The 16071-nt window shown below is 42.4% G+C and overlaps 1 protein-coding gene across 4 annotated transcripts in view; it reads right to left on the reverse strand.

The window, feature by feature from the left end:
* The window catches only part of ARHGEF9 (Cdc42 guanine nucleotide exchange factor 9), a 356509-nt gene that overhangs the window by 149681 nt on the left and 190757 nt on the right, over nucleotides 1-16071 (reverse strand). For all 4 annotated transcript variants that reach the window (XM_056540084.1, XM_056540086.1, XM_056540087.1 and 1 more), the window contains one exon: nucleotides 6851-7030. In XM_056540084.1, the coding sequence (XP_056396059.1) occupies nucleotides 6851-7030 (180 nt within the window). The remainder of the gene's footprint in view (nucleotides 1-6850; nucleotides 7031-16071) is intronic.

Here is a 16071-nt window from a genome sequence, read left to right on the forward strand (position 1 = left end):
TATGTTCTCCTCAAGCTGATGCAAGCTATGGGCTGTCTCATTCTGCTACCATGCTGATGCCAGCTCCAGGCTGTCTCATTCTGCCACCATATGTTCTCCTTATGCTGATGCCAGCTCCAGGCTGTATCATTCTGCCACCATATGTTCTCATACTGCCGCCACCTCAAGGCTGTGTCATTCAGCAACTATATGGTCTCCTCATGCTGCTGCCACCTCCAGCCTCTGCCACTGTGCTACCATGTGGTCTCCTCATGCTGCTGGCACATAAAGTAAAACTTTTAGGTTCATCTATTTGAAATCTTCAATTTAAATGTTAAAAAATATCTTTAATCTTTTCCATTGTGAGGTCCCATGGTCTCACCAGGCTGTTGCAACCTCCAGGCTGGGTCATTCAGCCACTATTTGTCTCCTCATGCTGCTGCCATCTCCACACTGTCATTCAGGCACTATATGGTCTCCTCATACTGCCGCCACCTCCATGCTGTGTCATTCAGCAACTATATGGTCTTCTCATGCTGCCACCACCTCCAGGCTATGTCATTCTGCAACCATATGGTCTCCTCATACTGATGCCACCTCCAGATATTGTGCCGCTCTGCGACCGTGATTCTAATAACAACGCCTGTAATCTGCATGTCATTGAATAGCAGTATTATTTCACTAACACAGCACACTCCCTATGAGTGTTACGACAATACAAAGTGTTCTACAGCCCTATTGGGGCTCTCTGTAGCCCAGAAATAGCCATTTTTAATAGTGACTCACCGCAAATAAATTTTGACCAAACCAAATCATTTCGGAAAATTCAGCAAATCGGCCGAATCTAATTTTTTAAAAATTCACTCATTTCCAGTGACAGTGTTACAAAATATTTTCTTTTAAGTGTATAAAATATGTATATTATATATACAGTACTCCACTACTTTACTACAACTAAACTTGTAGGATTTATGTCTATAATGTCTACTAATCTGCAATTTTAATTGGGCTAAGATGTCACAGTGTTTTAATGAAGCGTAAGATGCTGATGTCATATCTTGACAGGGAAACAAAAATAAATATGGAAATCCTTTGTTAAATCCTTAGAGTCTTCCAAAAATAGAAGCCTATTCTTCACGGATTTGGCAAAACATGAGTTTAACCAGGTCACGGCTGCCACAGAAAGTAGAGAAACAGAGATATGCGTACAGAGAATTGCTACTACTTCTGCAGAACTTCCGGAGCCGTGTGTAGTGCTGTGTATCTACACAGAGAAGAAATCCCTGGGCACAGGCTCACTCATTACTAATATATTTCAGAGACAGTAGAGACAGGAGAGCAATAAATCATCACAGGGACAAAGATGTATATGTTGGAAAGAATATTAATCAGTGTCACTGTGGGTTAGTCAGGTATATTATTAGCACATCTTAGAGACATGTTTGCATATATATATATATATATATATATATATATATATATATATATATATTGTGTATATATATATATATATATATATTTGTTGTTGTATTTATATATAAATATATAAACATGTCACAAAAATGCTAAAAAAATAAATAAAGGGAACACTAAGATAATCCTTGATCTGAATGAATGAACTAATATGAAATAGTTTCGTCTTTACATAGTTGAATGTGCTGACAACAAAATCACACAAAAATTTTCAATGGAAATCACATTTATCAACCCATGGAGGTCTGGATATGGAGTCACCCTTAAAATCAAAGTGGAAAACCCCACTACAGGCTGATCCAATTTTCATGTAATGTCCTTAAAACTAGTCAAAATGAGGCTCAGTAGTGTCAGTGGCCTCCACGTGCCCAAATTACCTCCCTACAATGCCTGTGAATGCTCCTGATGAGGTGGCTCCTGGACAGTCTGTGGTGCAACATGGCGTTATTGGATGGACCAAGACAGATGTGCTCAATTGGATTCAGGTCTGGGGAACGGGTGGGCCAGTCCAGAGCATCAATGTTTTCCTCTTGCAGGAATTGCTTACACACTCCAGCCACATGAGGTCTAGCATTGTCTTGCATTAGGAGGAACCCAGGGCCAACCACACCAGCATTTGGTCTCACAAGGGGTCTGAGGATCTCATCTCTGTACCTTATGGCAAGTCAGGCAACCTCTGGCAAGCACATGGAGGGCTGTGGGGCCCCCGAAAGAAATGCCACTGTTACGCCGAGCGCTCCGGGTCCCCGCTCCTCCCCGGAGCGCTCACAGCGTTCTCCTATTCGCAGCGCCCCGGTCAGACCTGCCGACCGGGTGCGCTGCGATAATGTTCCCAGCCGGGATGGGATTCGCGATGCGGGATGCGCCCGCTCGCGATGCGCTAGTGTTGCTCGCGAATATTCGCAATTCGAATTTATGCGATATTCGCGAATTCGCGAATATTCACGAATATAGCGCTATATATTCGTAATTACGAATATTCGTTTTTTGGTTTTTTTTTCACAGTACCCCTCACAGTGATCATCCCTCTCTGCTTCCAGCTTATGTGGTGTAAGAAGGCTCTAATACTACTGTGTGAGACTGGCGTGCGAATTTTCGCATATACGAAAATTTACATAAGCTAATTTTCGCATATGCGAATTTTCGCTTATGCTAATTTTAGTATATGCAAATTTTCGCATATGTTAATTTTCGCACACGTGAATATTCGCATATGCGAAAATAAAGCGAGAATATTACGAATATGCGAATATTCGCGAATATGGCGAATATTCGTCCATATATTCGCGAATTCGAATATGGCCTATGCCGCTCAACACTACGATGCGCATCCCGACCCGCTTACCAGACTCGTTCCCCGTCTGTGCTGTCCCGGCGCGCGCAGCCCCGCTCCCTAGGGTGCGCGCGCGCCGGGTCTTTGCGATTTAAAGGGCCGGTGCGCCACTGATTAGCGCATGGCTTTTAATCAGTACCTTCACACTTCCCTATTTATACCTCACTTCCCCTGCACTCCCTTGCCGGATCTTGTTGCCATTGTGCCAGTGAAAGCGTTTCCTTGTGTGTTCCTAGCCTGTGTTTCAGACCTCCTGCCGTTGCCCCTGACTACGATCCTTGCTGCCTGCCCTGACCTACTGCTACGTCCGACCTTGCTCTTGTCTACCCCCTTGTACCGCGCTTATCTCAGCAGTCAGAGAGGTTGAGCCGTTGCCAGTGGATACGACCTGGTTGCTACCGCCGCTGCAAGACCATCCTGCTTTGCGGCGGGCTCTGGTGAATACCGGTAGCAACTTAGAACCGGTCCACCGACACGGTCCACGCCAATCCCTCTCTGGCACAGAGGATCCACCTCCAGCCTGCCGCATGGTGACAGCCACCCCACACCATTACTGATCCACCGCTTAACCGATCATGCTGGAGGATGTTGCAGCCAGCAGAACGTTCTCCATGGCGTCTCCAGAATCTGTCACGTCTGTCACACGTGCTCAGTGTGAACCTGATTTAATCTGTTAAGAGCACAGGGCACCAGTGGCGAATTTGCCAATCTTGGTTTTCTCTGGCAAATGCCAAACATCCTGCACAGTGTTGGGCTGTAAGCACAACCCCCACTTGTGGATATCGGGCCCTCATACCACCCTCATGGAGTCCGTTTCTGACGGTTTGAGTGGACAAATGCACATTTGTGGACTGCTGGAGATCTTTTGCAGGGATCTGACAGTGCTCCTCCTGCTCCTCCTTGCACAAAGGCAGAGGTAACTGTCCTACTGCTGGGTTATTGCCCCCTACAGCCTCTTACACGTCTCCTGATGTACTGGCCTGTCTCATGGTAGTGCCTCCATGCTCTGGACAGACACAGTAAACCTTCTTGCCAAAGCTCACATTGATGTGCCATCCTGGATGAGCTGCACTACCTGAGCCACTTGTGAGGGTTTTAGACTCCGTCTCATGCTACTACTAGAGTGAAAGCACCGCCAGCATTCAAAATTGACCAAAATATCAGCCAGGAAGCATAGGAACTGAGAAGTGGTCTGTGGTCACCACCTGAAGAACCACTCCTTTATTGTGGGTGTCTTGCTAATTGCCTATAATTTCCATCTGTTGTTTGTTCCATTTGCACAATAGCATGTGAAATTGATTGTCAATCAGTGTTGCTTTCTGAGTGGACAGTGTGATTTCACAGAAGTGTGATTGATTTGGAGCTACATTGTGTTGTTTAAGTGTTCCCTTTATTTATTTATTTTTGAGCAGTGTATATACAGATACTAGGTTCTTGTGATGTATGAGACCAAAATAAATCATAGAAGTTTTTTCGCCTTTAATGTGACCTATAACATGAACAATACAATTGCAAAACAAACTGAAATCTTTGAGGGGGGAAAAAATAACACACTATAACCTGGTTGCATAAGTGTACACACCTTCTTAGAACTGGGGACGTGACTGTGTTCAGAATTAACCAATAACATTCAAATTCATGTTAAATAGAAGTTATTACACACCAGCCATCATGTATAGTCATCATTTATGTTAATAATCACAAATAAAGTTCATCTGTTCTAGTAGGATTTTCCTGACATTTTCTTAGTTGCATCTCAGAGCCAAAGCCAAAGCTTAAAAAAGAGAGGGATCTCAGTGTTGAAAGATATCAGAAGGGTACAAAACAATTTCCAAAGCAACAGATATACCATGGAATACAGTGAAGACAGTGATCAACAAGTGGAGAAAATATGGCACAACAGAGACATTACCAAGAACTGGACACCCCTCCAAAACTGATGAAAGACGAGAAGAAAACTGGTCAAGTTGTTTTTTTTTTCTTCTGGATTTTTCACTTGGGAATTCAATAAGTGGAATTCTGCAGTGGAAAATCTGCAAGTGGAATTTCATATGCAGGAAACCCACTATAGATGTGCTGAGTGTGACCCTACCCTTCTCAAACTTCAAACTGAAGAGGGAATATCTCTGCAGCAACCAGATAGGCAAAAGAAATGACATTTATTCCATGAACAGTGTCTCACAAAAGCAACCCCTCAAAATAACTTATCACATAGCCATTAATATGGAAAAATTGGCAACAAAAGGTAGTACAGCCCTATGTGGAAATGTTCAAATTGTAGTTCTCCTCCACTCCTTCATCATGACATCACAGAGCTAGAAATGCTCAATAGGGTTAGACATTCTTGACCAGTCCTTTACCCTTAGCTTCTTTAGCAAGGCAGTGGCAGTCTTGGAGATTGTTTGGGATTATTATATGTCACAGTACATGTTTGCATTCATGGTTCGCTGAATAAACTCTGAATACCAGTGCCAGTAGCATTAATGCAGGCCCAGACCTTGACATTCCCACTACCATGCTTGACTGTAGGCAAAACACACACTTGTCTTTGTACTTCTAACCTGGTTGTCGCCACTTACGCTTGACAGCATCTGAAACAAATACGTTTATATTGGTCTCATCAGACCACAGCACATGGTTCCAGTAATCCATATCCTTTGTCTGCTAGTCTTCAGCGAACTGTTTGCAGGCTTTCTTGTGCATCATCTTTAGAAGAGGTTTCCTTCTGGGACAACAGCCATACCTACCAATTTCCTGCAGTATGCGACGTATAGTCTGAGCATTGACTGGCTAACACCTTCCACCACTTAAACCTCTGCAACAATACTGGCAGCAATCATACATCTATTACCCAAAGACAACCACTGGATATGAAGATGAGCACATGCTTTAATCTCGTTTGGTCTATCATGGCAAGGGCTGTTCAGAGTGGAACCTGTCCTGTGAAACTGCTGTATGGTCCTGCCCAACCTACTGCAGCTAAGTTTCAGAGTCTTGGCAATATTCTTATAACCCAGGCCATATTTATGATTTACAGATCCTCCGAGCACTCTTTGCCATGGTGTGCCATTTTGAACTTTCAGTGACCATTATTAAAGTGTGAAAGCAATAACACCAAATTTAGGATACAAGCTCCCAATTTACAACTGAGCCCTAGTAACACTAACAAGTCACATGACACCGGGGAGTAAAAAAGTGCTAATTGGAACATTTCCACTTAGGGTGTACTCACTTTTGCTGCCAAGGTTTGGACACTAATGTTGTGTGTTGAGTTATTTTGAGGGGACAGTAACATTAAACACTGTTAATATATAGTTGTTGGAAATTGCAATATTTCCCCAAAGTACCATTTGTATGTAGTTTTAGGAAGCATATATCTCATCCAGTGAAGGCTTGGTGACATCCAGAAATAGTAAAAAATCTCTGCTTTAATGGCGTAAAATGTAGGCTGATGCCTTTTAACCCCTTCCTAGGGCAGTCCAGGTTTTCAGTTGGGCTCAGATCAGCACATGTGCTGAAGACAGCTAGTTACCGGCTTTTAAAACTGAAAGTAACTCTGCAAGCTAAGCCTGTGAGGAACCTATGTCACTGACGTGATAGTAGCTAGTCTCCTAACAGACAAAAAAGACAGTATGCATTGTATACATCCAAAATTGGACTATATATATATATATATATATATATATATATATATATATATAGTGTTATGCCAGGGACAGTAATGCAGCAGATCATGTCATCCATCCATACATCTCACGTATAATGTCCTCATTTAATTGCACTGTGTAGATACAAACTTTTTAGTTCACTTATTTTTTTGGAGCACTGCATAATTTTGTGTCCATTGATGCAATGCAGAAATAGAAACAGCTGTTGGGTTTGAGGCTATTAGATGATGTCATTATAGTTAACAAGATTAATGCTGGAGGAGGCGATGCTGATATGCAGGCTGATACATGTGTTGATATGAATATTGTCATGACTGTAGCTCAAACGTATCACAAAACAGTATTCTAGGCCTTTAGCATCTTGCGGAAATAATTGATAGTCTGCAGATTTACTCACCCGCACAAAGCTGGCAGGAAACCATCCTTCCTCGTCATCTATCTGACCCCACCACCAGTCCTTATTGGAAGCATCCAGGACCTTTATGACATCTCCAGCTTTAAATGCCAACTCCCGGTTGGCCATGGTGACGTGATCCCATGCTGCCTCAGCACTTACAATAGATCCACCGCTGATCAGCTGCAGAGAGAAAAGAGGGTGATTAGTGTTACTTATGCTCAGCCTTTTGTGCTGTTGTATTAGAACAATGAAAACGTATATTAACTTGTAAACATACACAACATATAACAAAAGACAGAAGGTGAATGATTGCCGCAGTGCTGCACGGCCTAACCTAGTGCATACCACCAAAATCCCAAACAGCACATTCACATGGTGATGTGCACATCAGATGCCAGACAGCAACATTTATTGGCATAGCGTGGGGGGGGGGGGGGGGGCATTTGCCCAGGGCACTTAATTCTTTAGGGCGCAAACTTTTGTACCCCGAAGAATGTGAAGTAAGTGATTATACTGACAATGCATGTCATTACTGTACAGGAGTCCCTGCTCCTGTGCTTATGTTCAATATAGTACAGTGTGCTATATTAATAGCTAAGGACAATACAGAATGTATGTTTAGACTCCCTTCTATACTACAGTGGCATAGGTCTGAGGGGCATGTTGCAGGCGATGAAGTCATTTCATCAGGCATAGGCGGCAGAAGAAGTCCTGTGCCACTGCAGATGATGGAGAACAGAGTGGAGGAAGAAGAAAATGGTCTTGGATCAGAACAAAGGTAAGTATGATTTCATAATTTTGGAATATTGCCTTTCTACTTGGACCATGCTTTGTGGAGAAATTACCTACCTATAACTACTGGGACTTCTACATAATGGGGGGCTATATAACTGCTGAGGGTATTTATCTAATTGGGAGAGCTTATCTACCAACTAGGGGCATCTACTTAATTGTGGGGGAATTATGCATTGCCACTCTCTTATATTTACAGGCGGGTTTGGGGCATAATACTTTGCCATGTCTTGAATGCTGGCAACCCACGCTATGCCATTGACAACACCACATAAAAAGAGAAAGGGGGATAAAGCAATATGCATGTTAACCAATACAAATGCATTATTACAATGGAGCTGTGTGGGCTGTGCTAGATTTACAACAATACAGTTTCAAAAACTATTTGCAACCATTAAAGTTCTGTATAAGGAATTAAAGGCACAGACTGGACTATAGCTTCAGTCTGTTTCAAAACTGTAGACAAATACTTTTTTTACAGACCTGTACTACACAAAATCCCAGAGGCATAACTTGAAGCTCCTGCAAAATCTGTAAAAGGGCACCCTTCTACCTTGTGCTACTTATAACCCTGGTATTTTATGTGGTAGAGGCACCTTTGGGACCTCTCTGTTACCAAGGTGTGACTGCTTATTACCTCTGCACACCTATGCCCCAGAAAAGTTCAAATAGTATCATAGCTTTGAAATCCTTGGTCTTCTTGATGCAAACATTATATAGCCTAATAAGCAATATTGTCACAAGTCATGGGATAGCTGTGCAATACAGGTAGCCTTGATACCGGAGGTTACAACCAGGTCTTGTAGCTACTAAGGCCTAGAATGCGGTCCCCTGACAGAGAGAGCACTTGCTTTGTGTGCTTTCCAAGGGGATGGCAACCGATGCTTTAGGGTGGGGTCAGCCATAGCATATACGCCAGGTATTTTATGCTGTGTATTTCAGTGCAAGCAAAGTCTATGGGTGTTCTTTTATTACTTCCATAGACTTTGCTAGCACAGAAACATGCAGCATCAAATATGCAGCATATACGCTACGTGCAACAATTCCCCTAAATAAAGAGCAGAAGGCGGAAGGGGTGTGGCTTTTGCTACCAGCAAGAGACACTGATGCTGCAAGTAAGAACCATGTGACAGAGGCCCATGACAGCCAGGCGCCAAGTGTTTATTTGCCAATGAACTATTGAACTCGGTGATAACACAGTAACAGAGGTACTGAGGCAGTACTCCACAACAAGTACTAAGGTCCACAAGAGAGACATGTTACATAAGCCATATAGCCACAGAGGACTATAACCAGACATACTGCAGGTTACAGCTATTACACTCTAAAACCTGAGCAAGTGAGTGACTGACAGTAGTGCCAAGTAGAAAGCTTTTGCAACTGCTCACAATTGTGCCTCCTAAATTTGAGAAGATGAAAGCAAACATATTATTGTTTGTGTTGCTTTCCCAGAATATGCAACAAAAAACACATTTGTGTGTATGGACTGCTTCCCTACCGGAAACCGGTGTCATCACCCAGTCATTTAAAGTGTAACCAACCTTGCCTCCAGTCACATACTTGGTACCTTTACATACATATGAAGAGTCAACGCTATGAGGAGATCTAGATCTACTGAACAAGCAATGATTCACTAATATGTGTTAAAAGACCAAGAATGCACTTAAAGGCACCACCCGTACTCCAATTGCAATATATGCCGTGGCAGTACGGCTCCCTAAGAAGCTAGCAACGTGTGAATCCAGTGTAAGATAATAGGCATAAGAAACAAGAAAACGGAGCACTCACTGAGATGTTCTTGCTGTGGCTTCTTTATTCGTTCACCGCACAAACGGGAGATTAGCAGTGCGGGGAGGCAGGTGGAAGAGACTGGTGGAAGAGACGCGGGGGTATGGAGCGACGGCCAGTCGCTCCATACCCCCGCGTCTCTTCCACCAGCCTCCCCGCACTGCTAATCTCCCGTTTGTTCGGTGAACGAATAAAGAAGCCACAGCAAGAACATCTCAGCGAGTGCTCCGCTTTCTTGTTTCTTATGCCGATTCACTAATATGATTCACCCTTACTAAAGATGGCAGTAAAGATGGATGGGAATCACGCAGATGGACAATTTGCTGAGCTCATCCTCACTCATGCATTTATCTGTTTACATTCCTTGGACACTAAAGTGTCTGATGTGTGAACTTCAACTCTTCATTCTACAACACAGCAGGAAAGGAGAAGACATGCAGTCAGGGCCGAGCAGCCGAGCAGAGCTAACTATCCCTGGGACAGAAGGCAGCACTTGATAATGTCACAGCCCTCCACAGTCTCCCTTAATCTGTAATACAAGGACGGGCCAGTGGAGCATGCATCTTGAATCCAGTTGAAATCCCAAGAGCTTTACTACTTGACTCCAGATTAAATACACTAGCTTCACTGTTCCTGCAAATGCTCCTGCACTATAAATGCATCTAATTTATGAGGCCATAATACGTAGATAAACCTACACCTCAAGACTACAAACATCTTCATGCAGATACTAGTATCTTATGAGTTATCAGTCCAGGCAAAGCTATAACAGTTTCTGATTGGGTTCTGTAGGCCACCAGAAAAATAGCGACAATTGTGTTTGGCCAAATTTTTTTCTGTTTTGCTTTTTTTTAAAGCCACTATCGTGTATATAGCAAAGATACTGTAAAATGAGCATAAGAAATATGCAAACATTTTTGTTATTGGGGCACAATGATTAATTCTACCCATAGAATATATTCTATAGTGAGAAGCATTGTACCCTTGTACATGGATTTTCTAAGAGATATAGCTATTGAAAAAGTGATCGAGCAGATCTCAAAACGCGTCTAGCCTTGATGTTTATTACCCGATTTATGTATACAGCCAGCAAACGCCTTTGAATTACCACTACTATTCCCAGCACGTCCGCAACCCACATTGCATGTTGGCATGCACCATGCACGAGGAGAATGCTACCACTGACAACCCATTCATCATAAGCATCAGGCTGGCAACAGGCTTCTCCCTCCCCAGGTCTGCCGATACGGCCTAAGCAAGCTACTAGGAATATCAGAGTGTCCATGCGACCATAGAGGGTAAGTGTGAGAGCGCCGCGGGACATCGTCTGAACTGGTGATATCGCACTTTGCAACAAGTGAATCCAATTCTCTGCTATATACTTTATACAGATACATAGTATCTATTGAGGAAGTCTTCACAGAAGGAGGGATTGTCAATCTGAATCACATTATTTGAACTGCACTATCTTTAGGATGCCTACAGTACCTTGAGGTTGCCGTGTTAAAAGACTAATTACACTTGGTTTTATTTTGGCTACATCTACAAACAATTGAAGTATTCTTTACATGAATCTATATTTTATAGTTTATATATTTTTCTGATATATACTTTTATCTATATATTTTTATTGACCATATTTTTATCTTATGCTGAGATCACCTGCAAGGGCCCTGCAGCTGACACTTACTATGAGCATAATATTGTATTTTATGAGATAGACTAAAACAACTGTTATACATATCTGACTGTATTTTATTGATATAGAACCATTATAAGCAATAAACCACAAATCCAAGGTTACATTTTAGACCAGTCTTGAGGAAAGTGCCCCTTCTGTATTTTAGATTTTCTATACTCGTTGTATCTACCACTAATAGAGATTTTAATGTCTGTATGTTCGAGGTTTCAATTCTCTCAGCAGAATCTCCCATATAAACATAACAATGATCAATAGTGGCCAAATTCCTATGTGTATGGATGTAAGGTGCACCTAGAAGGCATGTCAGGAATACAGTGCAGTTAGAAAGTTGTTATGTTTATATGTTATGTTGTGTTCTCTTGTGAAAAGGGCAGACTTTGACCTAATGCTATTGGTGGTTATATGGTTAGTATGAATACATGTTGTATCACACTTGTGTAAGGGTCAGCATTTATACAATAGCCTGCAGCATTCATGTGTTGTTGTGGAGAATACTATTAAGTATTATGGAGAATCCGGTCTCCATTCAGCAGTAGTGCTTCGGTGCAAACACTGGTTAACATACACTATTTGTTTATGTAAAATGTGTGTGCATATGCTTTTCATTTGTCACAGTAAACATTCGTGGTTTTCATGGGGTTAATAGAATGACAGTGGAAATTACTTCCCCCATGTGCCATATTGCTGGTGAAGGACAAGTTATCATAGTAGACTGTAATTGAGAGATGCAGTTTTTGCTTTATAACTTAAAGGGGTATTCCGGGTTTATACATCTTATCCCCTATCCAAAGGATAGTGGATAAGATGTATGATCGCAGGGGTCCATTCATGTCTATAGGAGGGGGCGTGACGGCCATCACGCCCCCTCCCATAGACATGAATGAAAGGGCATGATGTCATGAGGGGGCGTGACCGTGATGTCATGTCCCTGTCTCGGAAGCAGCACCCGGCACAGAATGGCGGGCACTGCTCCGAGATCGCAGAGGTCCCCAGTGGCAGGACCCCATGCGATCATACATCTTATCCACTATCCTTTGGATAGGGGATAAGATGTAAAAACCCGGAATACCCCTTTAAGCCTATTAAAATGCCTGCCGATGTTGTTGTGTTGAGCTGGTTGCTTAAAGGGGTATTCCGGGCAAAAACATCTTATCCCTTATCAAAAGGATAGGGGATAAGATGTATGATCACGGGGGCCCCGCTGCTGGGACCCCCGTGATCTCCCTGCAGCACCTGCATTCTATGCGGAGCTGCGTCTCTAGTTTCGGAAACCTCCGGGTTTCCGGGACTGAAGACATGATGTAGTGCCACGCCCCCTCCATTCATGTCTATGGGAGGGGGCATGATAAACATGAATGGAGGGGTGTGGCATGATGTCACGTCCCCAGTCCTGGAAACCCGGAGATTTCCGAAACTAGAGACGCAGCCCCGCATAAAATGCTGGAGCTGCAGGGAGATCCTGGGGGGTCCCAGCAGCAGGCCCCCACAATCAGACATCTTATCCCCTATCCTTTGGATGCTGCTGAACTGGGGGACCTACTACTGAGCCATGACTGCAAGAAGGGTGGAATGTGTTGTTAGACTTGATGGTGACTCTGAGACATGGTTGCTTTGGTGACAAAGGGAGATGTTGTCCTGGCCGAGACTAATATGAGTAAAGGGAGCTTTCCCATGTGCTAAATGACACGTGGCAAGAGCAGTAGCTTCTAGTCCATCAGAGAACCACAACAAAAAGCCAGGTATAAAAGCCAATCCAATATTGATAGACTAAAAGAAAAGTTTGATGGCCCCTTTACTTTTAAAGTCTGACATATGGCACATCACTATATACCACTTGCACATATGTTAAAAAAAAAAAAATAATAATAAACACATCCAAAGTTTTATTGAGGTTGCAAGGGCTTAAGCTGGGAAGGCCCATGGAGTATGATTACCAGTCATTTCCAGACATTGCTTTCCCTTATTACTTTGACAATCCAGAAACATTTCAGTGGCAAAGAGTATAATTATATTGTCAAATATGTGTAACACTAAATAACATTGTAAGTAATTCTGGCCTGCTCTGTCCAGCCTTTGTCATGCTTCATAGTAAAAGAGGCATTAACTGATGGCCCGGGACATGCAGAGAATAGGACAGTGAAAGGAACAAGGAATATGTAATGAACACCTTCCCATGAACGAGCCTGCTCACTGGAGATAACAGCACTCATACCGCAAGGCCATTGTGAAGACAACCTGCAATACCAGCCAAGTGTGTTGTGCATAGGAGACAAATCAGCTCTAACACTCAACATGAGCAGGACTGCATCGCTAGCATCTTTCCTGGCACCTCACTTCACATTCATTTCTTTGCCTTCACCTTTAAAAGGATCACATGTAATAATACAATACAACTATTTCGGCTTAGAAAGGAATACATGGCTAGCAATGTAACACAACTCCCATTCCACAATATAATAAGCTGTGGGTAGTGCAGTTTGTTCCTTCACTAGTTCGGGGATATAGACTTGCTCATGATGGTGATGTTTAGTTGAGCATTGTGATGTATAAAGAGTTTTCAGTGTAGAAATACCAATAGTGAAATATAAAGCATGCTACAAACAAAGTTTTTTTTGTTTGTGGGTTTTTTGTTCACCTTGTATGATTTGTATGTCACCTACTGACTGAGGTGGAGTTGTGGAAAAATTTATTTTTTACAAATAATTAATGTATCTAAAACCTCACTACACTTAAAGCATTTTCCTAACATACTTCATAAAAAAATGTGATTGCTAAAGATGTGAAAAACAAGTTTAAAAAATGGCCACTAGGGGTCTTTTCAGCAAATGAACCCAGAAAAATTCTGCCTTTTTGGTCCTTTGTTAAAAAAGACCTAAATCTGTGAAGGGAGGGGGGAGGGAGGTGTGGTTACCTCCATATGGTTTCTCAGAGAACAGACAAGCTTGCAGTCTTTTCAGGAGAGGCATTCACATGCACAGTTACAAGCAATACAAGGTGCTGAACTATTATTTATATGCAAAATGGTTTCTCTTTGGTCATCTTATAAACTTATTTATTGTGTATGTGCACCATATAGGTTCCACATGGCAGCTTTAGGGTTAAAAAAAAAAAAGCATACACTTTACAAAGATGTGAAAATGTAAAAATCTTTTTTGGCAGGTTTTTCTCCTGTCCTTGCACCATATTGTGCAGGAGAGAGGGGAGGGGGAAGGAGAGGAGCTCATCATACTCAAGGAGAAACACCCCCAGCCTCTGAAAGGAAATCAGAAAAACCAATTACAGGAATATATAGATCAAAAGGTATTTTACATATTAACACGTGGATATTATTAAGCATACAGGTCTTAGGGCACATTACTACACTGATTTAAGTATTTTTGTTTTCATTGTTTTACTAATGAGATTGACGCTTTAAACCACACCACTTTAATACAGAAGCTACACCCCCTTTCCAGATGAGGCAAACAAAATGTCTTAACACAGAAAAGTTGCAAGCAAGCCTTAATAAATTATCTCCATTGAATTGTGTGCAATCTAGTTAGCACCAAGGATACAACTGGTTCCCCATTCTTGGCTGTACAATTCAAGCATAACACCATATTATGGCTGTGTACATAGGGTAGATAAAATATATGATGTCCCTGAAAAGTGATCACTGAAATCAGGTGGCTTGCTGTAAATCCCTCACATTTGGAGTTGGCCCTATCAACCTAATTCCTGCCATGAAAGCCATTAGAAGGAGCACAATTTGCTGCATCCTTCCTAAAAGCACAACAGAGCAGTTTGACCTTAGAAAAAAATAGCTTTTTCAGCTATACAATATTCCTTAATTAATTAAAAGATGTTAAAAATCCTGTATCTGCCTTTGACCTCTAACTCAGGAACTCTAGCATCTAAATGACATAATCTGTATTACACTTCCCACCTGACAATAATCTATGGGGCAACAAATAAAGTGTCTGCCTTCAAGAGGTATTCCGGATTTATACATCTTAACCCCCTATCCAAAGGATAGGGGATAACATGTATGATCACAGGGGTCTCGCCACTGGGGACCCCCGCAATCTCGGTGCAGTCACTGGTATTCTGTGCCGGGTGCTGCTTCCGAGACAGGGCCATGTAGACCGTCATGCCCCCTCCCATAGACAAGAATGGAGGGGTGTGGCATGACATCACTAGGGATGTCCCCATCTCGGGAGCAGCGCCCGGCACAAAATACTGGGGGCTTCACCAAGATCGCAGTGGTCCCCAGCGGCAGGACCACTGCAATCATACATCTTATCCCCTATCCTTTGGATAGATGATAAGATGTTTAAACCCGGAATGCCCCTTTAAGCATTGTCCTTTCTTGATTAAATGTAAACATGTAGATTTTAGGAAGTAGAATAGTGATTCTCAAATAATTTACAGAAAGCTTACTATGATCATGTACTGATCCTCTATGAGGCTGACTCATACCAGACAACCTTACTACAAAGACCACCTGCTTGCTTTATATGTGTTTTACTTGCACCATCTATGACTTACACAGATAGTTCAGGCTCTAAATGTTTTATCCGTGCATGTTGGTGGCACACACGGCCAGCGCTAATACATCATTTATGCTTTGCCAGTGTTTTGCCTCTGAATTATTGTATGCTCTGTAGGAGACTTTCAGGCAACTGCTGCTGTGTGAGTCACTGATTGTGATGCCTCCTACGCTCTCTGCCTACCATGGTCTATATTTAGAAATTCAGGCCAAGAAAGTTGGAGGCTTTAACCCTTTGGTACAACAAAGTGTTGATATAAAAATGCTGCAAAGACACTTGGGAAAGTCTTAGAAACTGCAGAAGAACAAGAGTCGAAATCATTAATCCTTGAGCAGTTCTAGCTTACACGCATACTGTAAGGAACAGAAAATGTCGGAAGCATGCTAGGTCGGAGATCCCAGATTTTCAAT

Source organism: Hyla sarda, chromosome 9 (genome assembly GCF_029499605.1).
Source record: "Hyla sarda isolate aHylSar1 chromosome 9, aHylSar1.hap1, whole genome shotgun sequence".
NCBI lineage: Eukaryota > Metazoa > Chordata > Amphibia > Anura > Hylidae > Hyla > Hyla sarda.